Raw genomic sequence first — 21,417 nt, forward strand, 5'->3', positions numbered from 1 at the left:
TGACATTTGGCAGAGCAGGGATTTGAGCCCATGACCTCTGACTCCAAAGCCTGGGCTCTTTCCACTGAGCCATCTTGCTGTGCTTACTATGCGCAAAGCACTGTTCTAAGCGCTGGGGAGGTTACAAGGGGATCAGGTTGTCCCACGGGGGGGCTCACAGTCTTAATCCCCATTTTGCAGATGCGGTAACTGAGGCCCAGAGAAGTGAAGTGACTTGCCCAAAGTCACACAGCTGACAACTGGCGGAGCAGGGATTTGAACCCATGACCTCTGACTCCAAAGCCCGTGCTCTGTCCACTGAGCCACGCTGCTTCTCTGTACCGGACGCTGTTCTAAACAGGAGGGCAGATACAAGATAATCATCTTGGACACAGTCTCTGTCCCAAATGGGGTTCACACTCTTAATCTCCATCGTACAGGTGAGGGAACTGAGACCCAGAAAAGTGGGGCCGGTCGAACCGCTTCTGTGGGTGCCCATTCATTCATTCAATCGTATTGATTGAGCGCTTACTGTGCGCAGAGCACTGGGCTAAGCGCTTGGGAAGTACAAATCCCGGATCCGCCACATGTCTGCTGTGTGACCTTGGGCAAGTCGCTTAACTTCTCTGTGCCTCAGTTACCTCATCTGTAAAATGGGGATTAAGACTGTGAGCCCCCCGTGGGACAACCGATCATCTTGTAACCTCCCCAGCGCTTAGAACAGTGCTTTGCACATAGTAAGTGCTTAATAAATGCCATCATTATTATTATTACAAATCGAGTGTCTCTTGGGGCGCCCTCTAGCGGGGCGAGTCATTCATTTATTCATTCATTCAATCGTATTTATTGAGCGTTTACTGTGTGCAGAGCACTGGACTAAGCGCTTGGGAAACACAATTCGGCAACATATAGAGACGAAGACGGCCCCTACCCAACAACGGGCTCACAGTCTAGAAGGGGGAGACTGGCAACAAAACAAAACATGTAGACAGGTGTCAGAACCGTCAGAACAAATAGAATTAAAGCTATATGCACATCATTAACCAAATAAATGGAATAGTAAATATGTACAAGTAAAATCGAGTAATAAATCTGTACAAATATATACTAGTGCTGTGGGGAGGGAAAGGAGGTAGGGCGGGGAGGATGGGGAGGAGGAGAGGAAAAAGGGGGGCTCAGTCTGGGAAGGCCTCCTGGAGGAGGTGAGCTCTCAGCAGGGCTTTGAAGGGAGGAAGAGAGCTAGCTTGGTGGAGTCGGGCACCCGGACACTCATTTGGGAAGCAGCGTGGCTCAGTGGAAAGAGCATGGGCTTTGGAGTCAGAGGTCATGGGTTCGAATCCCAACTCTGTCAATTGTCAGCTGTGTGACTTTAGGCAAGTTACTTAACTTCTCTGTTCCTCAGTTACTTCATGTGTAAAATGGGGATTAAGACTGTGAGCCCCTGTGGGACAACCTGATCACCTTGTAACCTCCCAAGTGCTTAGAACAGTGCTTTGCACATAGTAAGTGCTTAATAAATGCCATTATTATTATTATTATTATTTTATGATTATTATTATTATTATTTGGGGTTTCCTGGGTTCTCCCTGCTTGGCTTTGAGGCCTGGGGAAGTCCTTTCCCCCGTCCCTCTTCAAAGACTCAGTTTACCACTCCAGAGAAGGGGTAGCATGGCCTAATTGTTAGAGCCCGGTCCTGGAATTCAGAAGGACCTGGGTTCTAATTCTGTGTCTGCCTAATGTTTGCTGTGTGACTTTGGACAAGTCTCATTCAATCGTATTTATTGAGTGCTTTCTGTGTGCAGAGCACTGTACTAAGCACTTGGAAAGTACAATTCGGCAACAGACAGAAACAGTCCCTACCTACCTAACAATGGGCTCACAGTCTAGAAGCGGGAGACAGACAACACAAAACAAGTAGACAAGTGTCAGTACCATCAGAATAGATAAACAGAATCATAGATATATGCACATCATTAATAAAGTAGAAGAATAAATAGATACATATATACACAAATGCTTTGGGGAGGGGAAGGGGTAGGGCAGAGGGAGGGAGTGAGGGTGATTGAGAGGGGAAGAGGAGCAGAGGAAAAAGGGGGGCTCAGTTTGGGAAGGCCTCCTGAAGGAGGCAAGTTACTTCACTTCTCTGTGCCTCAATTACCTCATCTGTAAAATAGGGACTAAGATTGTGAGCCTTACGTGGAACAGGGACTGTGTCCAACCTGATTTGCTTGCATCTACCCCAGCACTAAGTAGTTAGTGCTTAACAAATACTAAAAAATCAAAGGGGTAGACATTTCCCCATGCCCCTTTACTGCCTTCCTCCTGTCACACTGAGTGAAGGCAGGTGGCCACGTTGTGGATTTGTGGAGGTGGAGTTGGGGGGTAGTGAGAGATCCAATGTCCCCCCACGCCATGCCCTCTCCTGCCTCCTTTTTCCCTTTCCCTCCAGAAGTCCATGTCAGTCTCTGCCCAGGGCAGCTCACTTGCGGGAGGTGGGACCCGACCTGGGGAGAGGAGAAACTGAGCTCCATGCTGAGGGAGGGAGAAGCAACCTCCTACCGCTGTCTCCCAGGAGGCCAGAGCTTCAGCCAGGCCCCTACCTCAGTCCTGGTCCTGGTCCCAGTCCTGGTGATTATCATTATTAATTACTATTATTATTATTGTATTTGTTAAGCATTTGCTATTTGCCAGGCGCTGTACTAAGCACTGCGGTGGATACTAGCAAATAGAGTTGGCCACAGTTTCTGTCCCTTGTGGGGCTCACAGTCTCAATCCCCATTTTACAGATAATAGTAATAATAATAATAATGAGGGCATTTGTTCATTCATTCATTTGTATTTATTGAGCACTTACTGTGTGCAGAGCACTGTACTAAGTGCTTGTAAAGTACAATTCGGCAACAGAAACAATCCATACCCAACAACGGGCTCACAGTCTAGAGGGGGGCGACAGACAACAAAACAAAACAAGTAGACAGGCATCAATAGCATCAAAATAAATAGAATTATAGATATGTACACATCATTAAGCACTTACTATGTGCAAAGCACTGTTCTAAGTGCTAGGGAGGATACCAGGTGATCAGTTGACGGCACTACCATCCTTCCCGTCTCACAAGCCCGCAACCTTGGTGTCATCCTCGACTCCGCTCTCTCATTCACCCCTCACATCCAAGCCGTCACCAAAACCTGCCGGTCTCAGCTCCGCAACATTGCCAAGATCCGCCCTTTCCTCTCCATCCAAACCGCTACCCTGCTAATTCAAGCTCTCATCCTATCCCGTCTGGACTACTGCACTAGCCTTCTCTCTGATCTCCCATCCTCGTGTCTCTCTCCACTTCAATCCATACTTCATGCTGCTGCCCGGATTATCTTTGTCCAGAAACGCTCTGGACATATTACTCCCCTCCTCAAAAACCTCCAATGGCTACCGATCAATCTGCGCATCAAGCAGAAACTCCTCATCCTGGGCTTCAAGGCTCTCCATCACCTCGCCCCCTCCTACCTCACCTCCCTTCTCTCCTTCTACTGCCCAGCCCGCACCCTCCGCTCCTCCACCACTAATCTCCTCACTGTACCTCGCTCTCGCCTGTCCCGCCATCGACCCCCGGCCCACGTCATCCCCCGGGCCTGGAATGCCCTCCCTCTGCCCATCCGCCAAGCTAGCTCTCTTCCTCCCTTCAAGGCCCTGCTGAGAGCTCACCTCCTCCAGGAGGCCTTCCCAGACTGAGCCCCTTCTTTCCTCTCCCCCTCGTCCCCCCTCTCCATCCTCCCGTCTTACCTCCTTCCCTTCCCCACAGCACCTGTATATATGTATATATGGTTGTACATATTTATTACTCTATTTATCTATTTATTTATTTATTTTACTTGTACATTTCTATCCTACTTATTTTATTTTGTTGGTATGTTTGGTTCTGTTCTCTGTCTCCCCCTTTTAGACTGTGAGCCCACTGTTGGGTAGGGACTGTCTCTATGTGATGCCAATTTGTACTTCCCAAGCGCTTAGTACAGTGCTCTGCACATAGTAAGCGCTCAATAAATACGATTGATTGATTGATTGATTGATTGATCAGTTGTCCCATGTGAGGCTCACAGTAGTAATCCCGATTTTACAGATGAGCTAAATGAGGCACAGAGAAGTGAAGTGACTTGCCCATGATGCTCAGCCCGGGGTGAACAGGATGGTTCTTGGCTTGGCTTTGCCACAAATAGGAAATGGAAGGGCCCAGTGGGGAGGAACAGCATTGCCTAGTGGGTAGAGCATCGGCCTGAGGGCCAGAAAGACCTGGGTTCTAATCCCGGCTCTGCCACTAGTCTGCTGTGTGACCTTGGTCAAGTCACTTCACTTTTCTGGGTCTCAGTCCCCTCACCTGTAGAATGGAGATTAAGACTGTGAGCCCCATGTGGGACAGGGACTGTGTCCAAGCTGATTATCTTGTATCTGCCCTAGTGTTTAGAACAGTGTCTGGTACATAGCAAGGACTTTAAAAATACCGTTTAAAAAAAAAGGAGGGAGGAGTACCTGCTGTATTTGCCTCTCATTTGCATGCCCTGTGTCCTTGGAATTCCAGGTGGATTTCCAGGTTAAACTATTCTTCCTTCCTCGGGATCATCACGACTTCCTTCTCTGGTACTCACCCCCACTCCACGTACCTCAACGCCTTGGAGAGGGGCGAGTGATGAGGAAGGTAGGAGGGAGGGGATTATTTTGGTAAAGAGGCCGCTGAGGAGGGGGTAAAGGGTAGGGAGCTACCCCCTTCCACCCTCCTCCCCGTGCTGGTTTGGACTGGGGCAGACCCTTAAGAGAGCAGAAAGGTGGAGGAGTGGCTATTCATTCATTCATTCAATCGTATTTATTGAGCGCTTACTGTGTGCAGAGCACTGTACTAAGCGCTTGGGAAGTATAGCTATCAAGTGTTGAATGCAGAAGAGCTGATCCCAACTGCACCGGGCCAGGGCACTTAGGAAAGGAGCCGGTTTTCCAGGAGCCTGTAGTGGCCCTCTGACCGGATTCCCAGCCTAGAGCAGCCTAGCCTGGTTTGGGCCAGGATGATGGCTCTGGGCTAGTCTAACCTGGTTTGGACCAGGACATTGTCTCTTTGCTAAGCTGGTTTGGGCCAGGACATTAGCTCTGAGCTAGCCTGGTTTGGGCCAGGACATTGGCTCTGTGCTAGGCAAGGCTGTTTGGGTCAGGACATTAGCTCTGAGCTAGCTTGTTTTGGGCCCTCCCCATCCCCCATGCCTTACCTCCTTCACTTCCCCACAGCACCTGTATGTGTATATATATATATATGTTTGTACATATTTATTACTCTATTTTACTTGTACATATTTATTCTATTTATTTTATTTTGTTAATATGTTTTGTTTTGTTGTCTGTCTCCCCTTTCTAGACTTTGAGCCCCGCTGTTGGGTGGGGACCGTCTCTATATGTTGTGCCAACTTGTACTTCCCAAGTGCTTAGTACAGTACTCTGCACACAGTAAGCGCTCAATAAATACGATTGAATGAATGAATGGGCCACTACGTTAGCACTGGGCTACTTAAAGCTGATGGACGATCTTTTACTTCGTTTCTGTACCCCCGGCCCTTCTTTCTGCCCTCATTCTCGGCTCCTCCAGCCTTCTGGGCACTGCCACCCCCTTCCCATCCCCTCCTGTGTCAACAATTTGCCCAAAGATGCAGGTTTTCCAGGCTCCTTTCAACAGCTCCACCAGTTACATCCCTTCCTCCTTTGCCTGGACTAGTGAGCATTGGGGGAAAACCAGGAAAAAGTCTGGGAGATGAGAGAGGAGAGGGACCCCATGTCAAAGGGGTGAATCCCTTCCACTCACTCCTCTCAATGCCCCCCTTAACACATAGAGAAGTAGCATGGCTCAGTGGCAAGAGCCCAGGCTTGGGAGTCAGAGATTGTGGGTTCTAATCCCAGCTGTGCCACTTGTCAGCTGTGTGACTTTGGACAAGTCACTTCACTTCTCTGTGCCTCAGTTCCCTCATCTGTAAAATGGGGATTAAGACTGTGAGCCCCACGTGGGACAACCTGATGACTTGACACCTGTCCACATGTTTTGTTTTGTTGTCTGTCTCCCCCTTCTAGACTGTGAGCTGGTTGTTGGGTAGGGACCATCTCTATACGTTGCCAACTTGTACTTCCCAAGCACTTAGTACAGTGCTCTGCACACAGTGAGTGCTCAATAAATACGATTGAATGAATGAATGAATGACCTTGTATCTACCCCAGTGCTTAGAACAGTGCTTTTGGCTCATAGTAAGCACTTAACAAATACCATTATTATTATTATTCGCCCCCCCCGGAATGGTTTAGGTAAGGCCAGCCTGGAGGCAGGGGGATGGATTAATTGGCCTCTGCAGGACTCTCAGGGTTCCACTCCTCAGGAGTCTCTGATTCCCAGCAAATTCATTCATTCATTCAATCGTATTTATTGAGCACTTATTGTGTACAGAGCACTGTACAAAGCGCTTGGGAAGTACAAGTCGGCAACATATAGAGATGGTCCCTACCCAGCAACGGGCTCACGGTCTAGAAGGTGCAACCCAAGAGTAATCTTACCCATCACCAGAGTACAAAATAGTTAATTTTAAAACTATTTGCATACAATTTGCATCCATTTGGATAGCGTCCTCTGACCCTGCCGGTAAGCCTCAGGTGGTGTTCAGAGTTAACAGAAGCAACCTGACCTTTTGGCTAGAGCATGGGCCTGGGAATCATTCATTCATTCATTCAATCGTATTTATTGAGTGCTTACTGTGTGCAGAGCACTGTACTAAGCTCTTGGGAACTACAAGTTGGCAACATGTAGTCAGAAAACCTGGGTTCTAATGCTGGCTTTGCCTCCTGTCTGCTTTGTGACCTTGGACAAGTCACTTCTTCTCTAGGCCTCAGTTCCCTCTTCTGTAAAATGGGGATTGAGACCGTTAGCCCCATGTGGGACAGAGACTGTGTCCCTTAATAATAATAATAATGGCATTTGTTAAGCGCTTACTATATGCAAAGCACTGTTCTAAGCGCCGGGGACGTTACAAGGAGATCAGGTTGTCCCACAGGGGGCTCGCAGTCTTCATCCCCATTTTACAGATGAGGGAACTGAGGCACAGAGGAGTGAAGCGACTTGCCCAAAGTCACCCAGGTGACAGTTGGCAGAGCCGGAATTCGAACCCATGACCCCTGACGCCAAAGCCCGGGCTCTTTCCACTGAGCCACTCTGCTTCTCGCAGAGAAGCTAATCCCTTGTGATTAGCTTGTATCTACCCCAGCATTCAGTACAGTGCCTGAGCTCCCTTTTTCCTTTCCTCCTCCCCATCCCCCCGCCCTACCTCCTTCCCCTCCCCACAGCACTTGTATATATTTATACGGATTTATTACTCTATTTCACTTGTACATATATACTATTCTATTTATTTTGTTAATGATGTGCGTACAGCTATAATTCTGACGATTTTGACACCTGTCTATGTGTTTTGTTTCGTTGTCTGTCTCCCCTTTCTAGACTGTGAGCCCGTTGTTGGGTAGGGACCGTCTCTATCTGTTGCCGACTTGTACTTCCCAAGCGCTTAGTTCAGTGCTCTGCATACAGTAAGCGTTCAATAAATACGATTGAATGAATGAAAGTGCTTAAAAATACAATAAAATTTAAAATGTTGTTAATTTTGCTCTCTGGAATGAAACCACTGGCAGCACTGAGAAGATCTGACAGGGGGCCTCCTAGGTTCTGGCCTTGGGTGCCTCAAGCTCCCAGGCACGAGTTCTTGACCTGACCCAATCCCTTGGGCGGCCACCCTATTTTCCTCCCCTCGTGGGGTCTTTGAGCCCTAGGGAGACACGGGATTCCCGCGTGGCGTGGCTCAGTGGAAAGAACACGGGCTTTGGAGTCAGAGGTCGTGGGTTCAAATCCCTGCTCTGCCAACTGTCAGCTGTGTGACTTTGGGCAAGTCACTTCACATCTCTGTGCCTCAGTTACCTCATCTGTAAAATGGAGATTAAAGCTGTGAGCCCCCCGTGGGACAACCTGATCACCTTGTAACCTCCCCTGTGCTTAGAACAGGGCTTTGCACATAGTAAGCGCTTGATAAATGCCATTATTATTATTATTATTATTTGGAGTCAGAGGTCACGGGTTCAAATCCCGGCTCCGCCAACCGTCAGCTGTGTGACTTTGGGCAAGTCACTTCACTTCTCTGGGCCTCAGTTACCTCATCTGTAAAATGGGGATTAAAGCTGTGAGCCCCCCGTGGGACAACCTGATCACCTTGTAACCTCCCCTGCGCTTAGAACAGGGCTTTGCACATAGTAAGCGCTTAATAAATGCCATTATTATTATTATCACTATTTGGAGTCAGAGGTCACGGGTTCAAATCCCGGCTCCGCCAACTGTCAGCTGTGTGACTTTGGGCAAGTCACTTCACTTCTCTGGGCCTCAGTTACCTCATCTGTAAAATGGGGATTAAAACTGTGAGCCCCCCGTGGGACAACCTGATCACCTTGTAACCTCCCCTGCGCTTAGAACAGGGCTTTGCACATAGTAAGCGCTTAATAAATGCCATTATTATTATTATCACTATTTGGAGTCAGAGGTCACGGGTTCAAATCCCGGCTCCGCCAACTGTCAGCTGTGTGACTTTGGGCAAGTCACTTCACTTCTCTGGGCCTCAGTTACCTCATCTGTAAAATGGGGATTAAAACTGTGAGCCCCCTCGTGGGACAACCTGATCACCTTGTAACCTCCCAAGCGCTTAGAATAGTGCTCTGCGCATAGTAAGCGCTTAACAAATACCATTATTATTATTTTTATTATTCCCTTATTCTCCCAGCTGGGCTTCATTCCCTCTCCAGAGTTAGCTGCATTCTTCAGACAACCGCTGGAAGGCGCTGTGAGCCAAGAAATTGGCTCTGGTGGCGCGGAGGCCTCCGGGTGCGTAGTGGGTGGGTGGGAATGATGATCAGTCTTCCCTGGGCTGGAAGGACAAATGGGCCAGTGGGTTGCCAGTGGATAGGTTTCTCAGATTTTTTTTTCTTTGAATGCACCCTCTGGTGAAACCGATTGGATCTTCCTCTCCTTCCAGCTCCACCCCAGGTGCAGGTGCGTTATAATAAGTATAGTATTTGCTAAACGCTTACAATGTGCCAGGCACTGTACTAGTTGCTGGAGTGGATACAAGAAAATTGGGTTAGACACAGTCCCTGTCCCACGTGGGGCTTACAGTCTCAATCCCCATTTTACAGATGAGGTAACTGAGGCAATAAGTATAGTATTTGTTAAACGCTTACAATGTGCCAGGCACTGTACTAGTTGCTGGAGTAGATACAAGAAAATTGGGTTAGACACAGTCCCTGTCCCACGTGGGGTTTACGGTCTCAATCCCCGTTTTACAGATGAGGTAACTGAGGCAATAAGTATAGTGTTTGTTAAATGCTTACAATGTGCCAGGCACTGTACTAGTTGCTGGATACAAGAAAATTGGGTTGGACACAGTCCCTGTCCTACGTGGGGCTTACAGTCTCAATTCCCATTTTACAGATGAGGTAACTGAGGCAGTAAGTGTAGCATTTGTTAAATGCTTACAATGTGCCAGGCACTGTACTAGTTGCTGGATACAAGAAAATTGGGTTAGACACAGTCCCTGTCCCACGTGGGGCTTACAGTCTCAATCCCCATTTTACAGATGAGGTGACTGAGGCACAGAGGTCACACAGCAGACAAGGGGCGGGGCTGAGATTAGAACACATGACCTTCTGATTCCCAGGCCTATGCTCTATCCGCTGCATAGTGGTAACAGTGGTAGCGTGGTAGTAGCAGCAGCAAGAGTGATTACTAAGGGTTGAGCACTGTAATAATAATAATGATGATTATGGTACTTGTTAAACACTCACTAAGTGCCAAGAGCTGCAGTAGGTCTAAATGCTGGGGTAGATAATAATAATAATAATGGCATTTATTAAGCACTTACTATGTGCAAGGCACTGTTCTAAGTGCTGGGGAGGTTACATGGTGATCAGGTTGTCCCAAGGGGGCTCACAGTCTTAATCCCCATTTTACAGATGAGGTAACTGAGGCACAGAGAAGTTGTGACTTGCCCAAAGTCACACAGCTGACAATTGGCAGAGCCGGGATTTGAACCCATGACCTCTGACTCCAAAGCCCATGCTCTTTCCACTGAGCCTAATCAGGTTGGACACAGTCCCTGTCCCACATGGGGCCACACTCTTAACCTCCATTTTACAGATGAGGTAACTGAAACCCAGAGAATTTAAGTGACTTGCCCAAAATCACACAGCAGACACGTGCCAGAGCTGGGATTAGAACCCAGGTCCTTCTGACTCCAAGGTCCTGACTGTTTCCACCAAGCCACGCTGCTTCTATATATTAAGCGATGGACAGAAGTCACAGGTGGAAATTACATACGGTTCCTGATCTTCCACAATCTAAGAATTGAAGATTGAGCACTTCGTGTCAAGCACTGTATTAAGTGCTTGGGAGAGTACAATATAACAATAAACAGACACCTTCCCTGCCCACAACGAGCTCACAGTCTAGAGATGGGAGAGTCACTCAACTTCTCTTTGCCGCAGTTACCTCATCTGTAAAATGGGGATTAAGACTGTGAGCTCCCTGTGGGACAACCTCATCACCTTGTAACCTCCCCAGCACTTAGAACAGTGGTTTGCACCTAGTAAGCACTTAATAAATGCCATTATTATTATTATTATTAACAAATGCTTAAGGAAAGTTGAAACAATGAAATCCCTAAAAGCAGTATAGGAAGTGAAAGTATTTGCTTAGAGCCTCCTGAAGCCAACTGCAATTCAGGACCACATCCCGATTTCCTGTTTGCCGAGATGGTCGGGGAAACGGTCCACCGTGATGTCTAACCTTCATCCATCCGGCTGCAAACCCCACGGTCTCCATCTTCCACAAAAGAGCTCTTTCCATCTCCAAGCCTCCAAGAGGCCCTGACCCTGAGGATCTGGCCACACCCCCTCTCCTCCTCCCTTTGGGAGATCTCACCTCAGGTATAATTTACCCTCCCACACTCTGCCAGCCTAACTGACCCCCCAGGATCCCCCAGGACCCTGTGAGCTGCAGCGCTGGCAGGCAGGTGGGGAAAGCTAGAGGGGACTTGTTCACCGGGCGGCTTTCCAGAGCTCTTCCCTCCTCCCTGTGCTGGCAGCCCAACCGGCCTGGTGTTACAGGAAATGAGAGGCAGTCGCCAGCACCCAGAGCCAAGACGAGAGGCCTTCCTTGCCTTCCTAGACCCCGGCCTCTCTCCACGGTCACCGATCACCATTCCCCTGCATCCGGCCACCGGCTCACCCAGCTTCAGCCCCCCGAGCTGGGCACGGCTGCTCTGGACATCGGGATTGAGTGGGCGGTGGATAGACCTCTCCCAATCCTTGTCCAAACCTCAGAGCTTGGATTGCCTTCTGGTTAGAAAAAGGCCCTGGGCTACTGAGTCAAAAAAAAAAAACCCCAACAGAGAGATTTATTTGCATGTGATTTGCATGTGCTGTCATTTGCATGTGATGCCAAAAGTCTCAGAAATCTCTTCAGCTCCTGGAGCCTTCTTCAGCCCTCCTTCCATTCGTTCATTCATTCAAATGAATTTATTAAGTGCTTACTGTGTGCAGAGCACGGTACTAAGCGCTTGGGAAAATACAGTACAGCAATAAACAGTGACGATTCCTGCCCACAGTGAGCTCACAGTCTAGAAGGGGCGAGACAGACGTCAATACAAATAAATAATATTGCAGATGTATACGTAAGTGCTGTGGGGCTGGGAGGGGGGAAGAGCAAAGGGATAGTTAAGAGAAGCAGTGTGGCTCAGTGGAAAGAGCACGGGTTTTGGAGTCAGAGGTCATGGTTTCAAATCCCGGCTCCGCCAACTGTCAGCTGTGTTACTTTGGTCAAGTCACTTCACTTCTCTGTGCCTCAGTTACCTCATCTGTAAAATGGGGATTAAAGCTGTGAGCCCCCCATGGGACAGCCTGATCACCTTGTAACCTCTCCAGTGCTTAGAACAGTGCTTTGCACATAGTAAGCACTTAATAAATGCCTTCATTATTATTAGTAAGCGCTTAACAAATACCATTATTGCGAAGCAGTGTGGCTCAGTGGCAAGAGCCTGGGCTTGGGAGTCAGAGGTCATGGGTTCTAATCCTCGCTCTGTCAGCTGTGCGACTTTGGGCAAATCACTTCACTTCTCTGTGCCTCAGTTACCTCATCTGTAAAATGGGGGTTAAGACTGTGAGCCCTATATGGGACAATCTGAACACCTTGTATCCCCCTAGCACTTAGAACAGTGCTTTGCACATAGTAAGCACTTAATAAATACCATCATTATTATTATTATTATAGTTGGTCTCCCCATTATTTGGTCTTTGTCCCCCTGTCTGTCCCTTTACCCCCAGCCCCCTGACCCTAGTGTGGTGGGTGGACTGGCCCCACCTGGGAAAATGATTGGTTGGTCTGCAGCCTTGCCTGGTTTTCACCAAAATGCCCCAGGCCCTCTGTAGCCCACCGGCTAGCAAGTGCCTTAAATGCCTTGGCACTTGGGGAACGAGGGAGATGCCCCAACCCCTTGGGCATCTGTGGTGGACGGTGGGGAGGAGGTCCCAGTTAGCCCCCAGGGCAGGACCCAGGTCAAAGTCCCAGGCTGAAACATGGCCAGAAAGAGGCCTGAAAGCCCCAATCCACTTCAGGGAGCCACAGCGAGAATCTCCTTGCCCCTGGCCTGGGCCACCCACATTGTGCCTCACAGAGGTCCAGACATGCCCTCAAGTCCTCCAGGCCTATCCCCTAGCAGCAAAACTTGCTGGGAAAGAGACCACTGCTCGTTCAGCTGGTGAGTGGGCCAGGCCTGATGGATCAGAGCTTTGGCGCCCAGGGACCTTAAGGGAAAGGCTGACCCTTTGTTGTTCCCAGCTGGACCGGGCCCCTTAAAATAATAATAATTGTGATATCTGTTAAGCGCTTACTGTGTGCCAGGGACTGTACTAAGCTCTGGGGTAGATGCATGCAAATCATGTTGAACACAGTCCCTCTCCCATGCGGGGCTCACAGTCTCATTCCCCATTTTATGGATGAGGTAACTGGAGCCCAGAGAAGTGAAGTAACTTGTCCAAGCAGACAAGTAGTGGAGCTGGGATTAGAACCCATGACCTTATAACTCCCAGGTCCGTACTCTATCCACTATGCCATGCTGCTTTCCTGACCCTTTGACCCTTACAGAATCTGGGGGGTAGGGGAAAATGTTGGGCCCCTGAGCCCCAGTCAGATTGGGGTTGGGCTGAAGGAGTAGCAGGAGTTCGGTGCAGGCCAGTGGACACTGTGGCTGTGGCTCATTTGGGTGATTTGAGGTAGTAACTTTCCCTGGGAAGCAACCGTCACCTCAGTTACAGTGCAGTGTAGTACAGTGCTGTGCACTCAGTAAGCGCTCAGTAAATTCAACTGAATGAATGAGATGCAGACAGGAGGAAGATGGAAAACGGGAGGACTTCCTGAGTGTCCCTGGAAGTCAAGAGGTGTGGTATAGGGTGGGGGGATAAGGGGGCTTAGCCTGTCCCGGGCTGGATCTGATCCCGCATACTGGGGATATGGCCTCTAAGGAGGGAAGTTCCTGGAGATGTCTGTGAAGGGAGGGAGGAGAGGGCAGGGCGCCAATGCCCACCAGCCCAGAGGCTGAAGGGTCAGTGGTTCCCTTGTGTCCAAACAGAGCGAGACTCTGGTGAGGAAGAATAGGGTGGGGGTGGGTGGGAAGAGGGGAAAGGGAAGTCCTCAGCTCCAGGCTTCGAGGCCTGTCTTGGAAGGGGGTTGGGGAGCAGAACAGGGTTGGAGTTGCAGGGGGTAGCTGGGAAGCAGGGCCCAGCCTCCCCCCAACACCCGGCTGGCACTCTGTTGGTCTCTCCTAACTTCCTCAGGCTCCTCCATATGCAAATAGGCCCTTTTGCATGGGCGGCCTGCCAGGTTGGATGTAGGGAGGGAGCCAGCCAGGGAAGGTGTGGCCCCGCCAGCCACCGCGTGCTCACCCAGCCCGGGGTGGCAGTCTGCGGCACGGGGCTGGGAGCGGCGGAGCCTGAGACTGTGGGCAGCAGAGGGGGCGGCACGGGCCACGGACCCTGGCGGCTCAGGGGGTCCGGCCGGGGTGGGCAGGCGCGGCAGCGGCAGCCTGGGCCTGTGCTAGCGCTGGCTCGTCTCTGGGCAGGATGGTCAACCTGGAGCCCTTGCACACAGGTGAGCCTGCCGGCGGGCCAGTGGACCAGCCAGCCAGCGGGCACCTGCAGCTCAGCAGATGGGGCCCAGATGGTGGCAGTCCTGGGGCTGGGGTGGGTATGGTGGCTGCTTCTGGCAGGGGAGATGGGTATCTGCCCATGCTTACTGTCAGTGAGTCCCGGGCAGGAGGAAACCACCTGACCTTGGGGGGGGGAGAAAGTCCAACCTGATGGGGGAGGGTGGTCCCAGGGTAGTGGGCAGGGTCCAGGACCATGAAGATGGGGGATTAGGAGACCCTGGGTGATGCCGCCACAAGGGAGGGCATTGCAGGTATGTCTAAACACAGGTATGAGACATACCTGCGTGTCTTCATATGTTGGGGCGTGTAGGACTGGGAGGTTGGCGGCTTTCTTCATGTGTTGGAGGTGAGAGAGAGGTGTGCGCCTGGTGAGGTGTGACTCTGTGTGTGTTTGTAGGGGGGGGGTCTGTGTGTTTAGTGTACGGGTAGGGCTAGGTTCTGCACTGATGGGGAAGCAGGGTGAGGTGGGCAATTTCTCCAACTGGAGATTGGAGTGGTCTGAAGAGGCAGAGATCTCACATGTCTGAGGCATGGCCGTCTCACACGGGTAGAGGGAAGCATCCAGCAATGCCTGCTTGTGTGTCAGAGAGTGTGTTGAAGGGACCAGAAGGGCCTGCACATGTGTGTGAGGTGTGACCACATGTGATGGGAGGTGTGTCCGCCCACGTGCTCTCTGTGGGCATCTTGTCATGGCAAGACTGGCTGAGCACATGGTTGGGCAGGATGCCGGGCTGGAGCTGGTCTCTCCAAGCTGCTGCATGGTGATGGGGGCGGGGGGCAGAGTGTGGCTGGTGAGGAGGGGAGCAGCCCGGGGACCTGGCCCAGCCTGGCCTCCCCCTGCGAATGGCCACAGGACAGAAGCCGCCTCCCTCCCGGGTGCCTGGAGATGCTACCCCAGGGGCCATAACTGCAGAGTTCCTGGCCCTAGAAGACCCAGACAAAATGCACCCTTCAATTCCTTCCTTGCCGGGAATCGATCTGGAGCAAATAGGAAGATCTAGGAAAGAAAGCAGCCTGGAACTTGGCCCAGGGAGCCTTCTCCCCTCTTGGCGCCTAGAGGGACCCCTCCCCACCCCGGCCCAAGGCCATTCTGGGAGAATGGTGCCACCCACGGGCAGCTGGAGCCCATGGGTGTATTTAACCCTCGGCCTCCCAGACTTCCGCACCTTCCCCAATTGATCAACCAATAATATTTATCGTGTACAGAGCAACCTAGAGAGAAAGAGTGTGGCTTAATGGATAGAGCTCGAGCCTGGAAGTCAGAAGGACCTGGGTTCTACTCTCAGCTCCGCCACTTGTCTGCTGTGTGACCTTGGGCAAGTTACTTAACTTCTCTGGGCACCAGTTACCTCATGTGTAAAATGGGGATTAGGACTGTGAGCTCCATGTGGGACAGGGACTGTGTCCAACCTGATTAACTTGTATCTACCCCAGGGCCTAGTACGGTGCTTGGCACATAGTAAGAGCTTAACAAATACCATAATTATGAATTATCATTATTTGAGACCACGTAGGAGGGAAAGACTCATGTCGGCGGGCCTGAAGCCTCCGAAGAACCCCACGGGGAAGCCAGGGACTGGGGAAGGACTCCGAGATCAGCAGGGATTCACCTTTAATTTAGCCCAGGCTATTCCCAGCATGGAACAAAGACGGCTGTGTGATCCAGCAGGTTCCACACTTTGCTCTCCGTACAGGACTAGCAGATCTTCTGTGTCCCCCAGTCTTCCCCTCCATCCAGCCCCAAGAAGGTGGCCCTTCTCCATTTCCTTTGACACCAGGTTGTGAAGTCAAAGGCTAATGATGCAGCCGGAGGAATTTAGGCTAGAGTCATGGAAGGTCTTCTGGGTGCTCTAGTCTGGGATTCCCCCAGTCTTAGTCCCTGCCTCTGAAGCTGTACTTCCTTCCACACTTCTCATCTGCTCCCCACTGACCCAGCAAGTGGAGGCACAGGGGTGGGTGACGGTGGGAAGTCGAGAGGCGTCATGACGAGCCAGCTGAGATGTTCTGTTTGTCAGGGAGAGGAGAACTGGGAACAAGTTGTTTTGGATGTGGGTCCTAGAGACTTTGAACCAGCACTTGGCATTTGGGCAGGAGGCGGCCTGAGATGGGTATCATCCTGGCACCAGGCCCTCTGGCTGGCGGTCAACCTGGCGCCGGACAAAGGGAGTTCTGATGTTCAGTTCCCGGGCTGAGCTTTGGCCCCAAGAGTTGGAGATGGAGTGTCTGAGAGACTGGTCAGAAGTTGAGAGCGAAGCCGTACAATCGAACCTTTCCACCCAGCAGGTGGTGCCACCACCCTGCGGGCCTTCTCTCCCCCTCGACCCCCTTCCCCACCCGTGGAGCCGGCCCCAGGGCCCAGTTTGGGGTTGGATACCCAATCCACCTATCAGTTGGAGGAGGCCTCCGGAGACAGCTGGGAGGCTCAGAAAATCCCAAGAGTCTTTGCAAGTAGGGCCCCTCTAAGAGAGTTTGGGAGGTTTATGTTTAGACCCCTCTGAGGGGAAATCTGACACACACACATACACCCCCCCACCCATCAAGGCACTGGTCAGGGAAGGAGTATGTGCAGTTCAGGCACTTGTCAATGGGTGGGAGGGGGGGTTCTGCAGTCAGGCCCCTCCGTGGGGAATCTGACCACCCCTCCTGGGGCAGTTGGTGGGATGTGGGGGCCAAGTCCAGGCACTTGGCTGTTGGGGGTGTGTATGCAGTCAGACCCCTTGGGAGGAATCTGATACCCCTCCGCCTCCACAATTGAAGCACTCTGTAGGGAGTGGGGGTCTGCAGTATAAGACCCCCTGCGGGAGAGAATAACAATAATAATCATAATCATAATAATGATATTTGTTAAGCATTTACCATGTGCCAATTCCTGTATACTAAGTGCGTGGCTCAGTGGAAAAGAGCACGGGCTTTGGAGTCAGAGGTCATGGGTTCAAATCCCGGTTCTGCCAATTGTCAGCTGTGTGACTTTGGGCAAGTCACTTAACTTCTCTGGGCCTCAGTTCCCTCATCTGTAAAATGGGGATTAGGACCGTGAGCCCCCCATGGAACAACCTGATCACCTTGTAACCTCCCTAGCGCTTAGAACAGTGCTTTGCACATAGTAAGCGCTTAATAAATGCCATCATTATTATTATTATTAAGTGCTGGGGTAGCTACAACATAGATTGGACACAGTCCCTGTCTCACATGGGTCTCACATACTGAGGGGATTTCTTACCCTCCTACTGAGGCACTTAGCAGGGAAGTGGGGGTGTGTGTTGAATCTCAGCAGAGCAAATCCCATTCGTGGTCTCCTTACCACCCTTTCTGACCACCCTTGGACCCCTCTCATCCATCCCTGGCAGCCCAATTCCTCTCTGTGGTGGGATCGGGAAGGGGGTGGAAATTCCCAAGTCTCTTTCACCTTGCCACTCCCATCTCTCTGCCCCAAAAGGCCCCGGGCTGGGCAGGTCTGGAGTCTTCATCTCAGAGTCCCTGAGCAGGGGCATCCCTCATTCAGAACTGCCCACACACACACACTCCCCTGATTGTGGCAAGTTCTTCGGTCCTCGGGAGCCCGCCTTGCTCCTCTCTGTCTGATAACCCGACATTAAAGCTGTGATTCACAGCAGCTGGCTGCCTCGATGGCTACCAGGACTTTGTACTTTATAGGAGCCGCTCACAGCGAGATGTCCCAGCTGCTGAGCAGCCGTGAGATCATACATTGTGGGACAGCCATCCCTAAGAGGACCCCCTCCTCTTCTTGAAGCAGGGAAACTAAGGCCCAGAAACTGGATCACGAGAAAGAGGGACGCCCAGCTACTGCTGCTCCTCGGCTCTGGCCCCCTCCCTACTGTCACCAGGGCCCCTCAGGTGATTGACTTCCACTTCCCCCGGGGCAGGGCCAGAGCGAAGGAGCACATTGCAACTGGAGGGATTCAGACCGCACCTTGGGTAGAATTTTCCCAAGAAGCCGGTGCCTTCTCTCTCTGGATCTTTCCAAGAACAGGTGGGCAGTCCCCGCCAGAGGCAGAGGGGTGGACAAGTTTTTTAGATTGTGAGCCCCCTGTGGGTCAGGTACTGGGTCTAATTCCTATCTGTGTATTCTTTCCCAGTGCTTAGTACAGTGCTCTGCACACAGCAAGCTCTTACTAAATACTATTACTACTCCCTCTCCTCCAGGCAGAGAGGCCCATTCCGGATTCTGGGGTGGGGCTCTGCGGGGGAAGTCAAGGCTGGATCCCAGGGGTCGGGAGCTGCCTGCTCCGGCACCCTGGGAAGGGCTGGGACGTTGGCCTCTCCCCAAAGGTGGAGACCAAGAAGAAGGAGCCCGTGTAGGGTTGTGTGTCGACAGGCGCACATGCATGTGCTTGCAGTGGGCATGTGGGGAAAGAGAATCTCTTGGCTTGCCAAACCGCGGCCCCATGTGGCTCCTGATGGCTCTCCCATCTGGGGCTGGTCCGGGAGTGAGGGGCTGGGGAGGAGCCTTGTCTGAGGGTTCTCCGGGGACGCTGAGGAACTGGGAGCCCAGGAAGTGAGCCGCCACCCACTCCACATCTAGGGGAGATAAGTGGGAGAGTAGGTGAGGCTGCCTGGCCCCACCAGGCCAGTCTGCCCTCCCGTGCTGCCCCCTGGCAGGCCCCTTCTGGCAGCAGAGGGTTATGGGTAATGCCTCTTGGCCTAACCAGGCCTCCTCTCATTCCCTGACTCCCCCTGAGGGTCCCCACCATCTTCTCACCCCCAACTTGACAGTCACGAAGCCACAGGGGAACTCCGCTTGTTGACTGAGTTACGCTCAAGCTGGTTTCTTCCTGGCCTCCTGGCCGAGGAGGACCTGGGGTTCTGGATACCGTCACTGTGAACTGAGAATAGGAACCTCATAAGAGGGAGAAGCGCGCCTGGGTCACCATCATTAAAGGTAGGGTTGGGGTGAGGGGGCGTGGGTCATGGCTGAGCATAAGGATTGGGAGGGGCAAGGGAATTGTTTCTCCCTATCAAAGTGTGCTCTCAAAGCCCTGCCCAAGCTCCTACATGCCATATGGGGGCAGGTGAAAGAGAACAGGCCAGAACCGTGTTGGGCAGGGGGAGACTTCTGGGGAAAATGATGGCCATTGGATCCACCAAAGTTTAGCATCAGGGAGTGGGGCTTGGGCTTCGGGGAACCCTCCTGGCCAGCCGGGGCTGTGAGGCTGGGGGTGGCCTCCAAGGCAGGTAGCATGGGGAGGACTGGGCTCAACCCCCGCATTCGCAGAAACTAAAGGACAAAGGAGGGGCCACCCTACTGTCCACTGACATTGGCAGGTAAACCCGACAAAGAAGTGAACAATCTATTGGCTGGGGCGGGTGGTGGGAGGGGTTGACCCTGCTCCTCTCGGCCCAGGGCAGAGACCTAGTCCCAAGTATCCCAGGGAGGGTGGGGGCCCTACAGGGATGGGGACAGTCTGCAGTGAAATGTCCTGAATAGGCACTGTGTGTGTTGAGGGCGGGGATGGGTTTGGGCTGAGCTAATGATGGGGAAAGTGGGCCTTCCCCTGCCATCCGGTGGGTCAGATCTTGAAACTAAACTGCCCCAGGCCTGCTGCCTGGGGAGGGAGAGGCAGGATGAGGCTATCTCTCGAGGTCTGTTTCCATTTGGAGACACTGGGGTGGTAATCCCTGAGTTGGTCTAGGGCTTGTATTTCTCCGAAGGGCACTTCGATTACTTATCAGTCAATACTTATCTCACTTTGTTGTCCCAACATTCCTGAAAGGTAGAGAGAGGCAGTGGTTAGTACAGTGCTCTGCATACAGTAAGCGCTCAATAAATATGATTGATTGATTGATTGACTTATTATTCACATTTCACAGATGGGGAAATAGGCTCAGAGAGATTGTGACCAGACCAAAGTCTCACAACGGGCTAGAGGCAGAGCTAGGACTAAAACCCAGGTCTCCTGACTCCCAGATCTGCTAAACTCTATTGCCTTCCCTGACTTTGATATTGAAGCAACATGGCCTAGTGGAAAGAGCATGGACCTTAGAGTCAGAAGACCTGGGTTCTAATCCTGGTTCTGTCACTTGCCTGTTGTGTGACCTTGGGTAAATCCCTTCCTTCCTCTGTTGCCTCAGTTTTCTCATTGGTAAAATAGGGATACAATACCTGTTCTTCCACCCCTTAGACTGTGAACCCCATGTGAGACACATTTCTGATCTGATTATCTTGTAGCCAGCTGAGCCCTTGGCACCTAGTAAGTGCATAAGAAAGGCCACAGTTAATAGAGAAGCAATGTGGCCTAGTAGAAAGAACACAACCCTGAGAGTCTGCTGTGTGACCTCAGGCAAGTCATGTCACTTCTCTGTGCCTCAGTTCCCTCATCGGCATAATGGAGATTCAATACCTGTTCTCCCTCCTACTTAGGATCTGAGCCTCATGTGGGACATGATTATCTTGTATTCATTCATTTATTCATTCACTCATTCATTCATTCAATTGCATTTATTGAACACTTACTGTATGCAGAGCACTCTACTAAGCGCTTGAGAAGTACAAATTAGCAACATATAGAGACGGTCCCTAACCAACAACCGGCTGTATCTACCCCAGTGCTTAGTACAGTGCTGCTAAGCCCTTAACAAAAATCACAATTTTTGAGTGGCTCTGCCTTTTGGCTAGTGAGACCACAGTAGCGACTCCAAACCTCAGGCTCACCTGGAATAGACACTGACCTAGAATCGTGGGTGGTCATAGCTCAGAGGCTATTGGGAGCAGTCCTACAGCCCAAGGGCCATTCGAAAGCAGTTCTCGTGCCTATTGCCCTGTGTGTTGACCTGTAATCTGCTAAGATGGATATCTAGGAAATATCAGTAAACTAGCTGTAACCTGGGTTCATGCTGAGGCTGGCAAATGTATGTATGTGCTTGTGTGTGTGTGTGTGTACGCACCTGCTTGTGTGTGTGTTTGTGCATGTGTGTGAAGGAGGGGGTGTGGACTAGCTTAGAGAAAGATCTCTGTGCTGCTGGCCACTGTGACTTAACTCTGGTCAAGGGGCAGAGTGGGGGAGTCTCTGAGTTCTGGATATCTGAGTTTCAGGCCTCTACGCTCCAAATATTTTGAGTTCTAGGCCCCTGAATTCTGGATATCTGGGTTTCAGACCCTTGAATTCTGGGTAG

At 51.3% G+C, this 21,417-nt stretch overlaps 1 protein-coding gene across 1 annotated transcript in view; it reads left to right on the forward strand.

Moving 5' to 3' along the window:
• Positions 1-14,146: 14,146 nt before the first annotated feature.
• Positions 14,147-21,417, forward strand: part of POU2F3 (POU class 2 homeobox 3) — a 74,856-nt gene continuing 67,585 nt past the window's right edge. Inside the window, exon 1 of the mRNA XM_038754423.1 lies at positions 14,147-14,228. Coding sequence (XP_038610351.1) covers positions 14,201-14,228 — 28 coding nt within the window. The 5' untranslated portion in view covers positions 14,147-14,200. The remainder of the gene's footprint in view (positions 14,229-21,417) is intronic.

This window comes from Tachyglossus aculeatus, chromosome 11 (genome assembly GCF_015852505.1).
Source record: "Tachyglossus aculeatus isolate mTacAcu1 chromosome 11, mTacAcu1.pri, whole genome shotgun sequence".
NCBI lineage: Eukaryota > Metazoa > Chordata > Mammalia > Monotremata > Tachyglossidae > Tachyglossus > Tachyglossus aculeatus.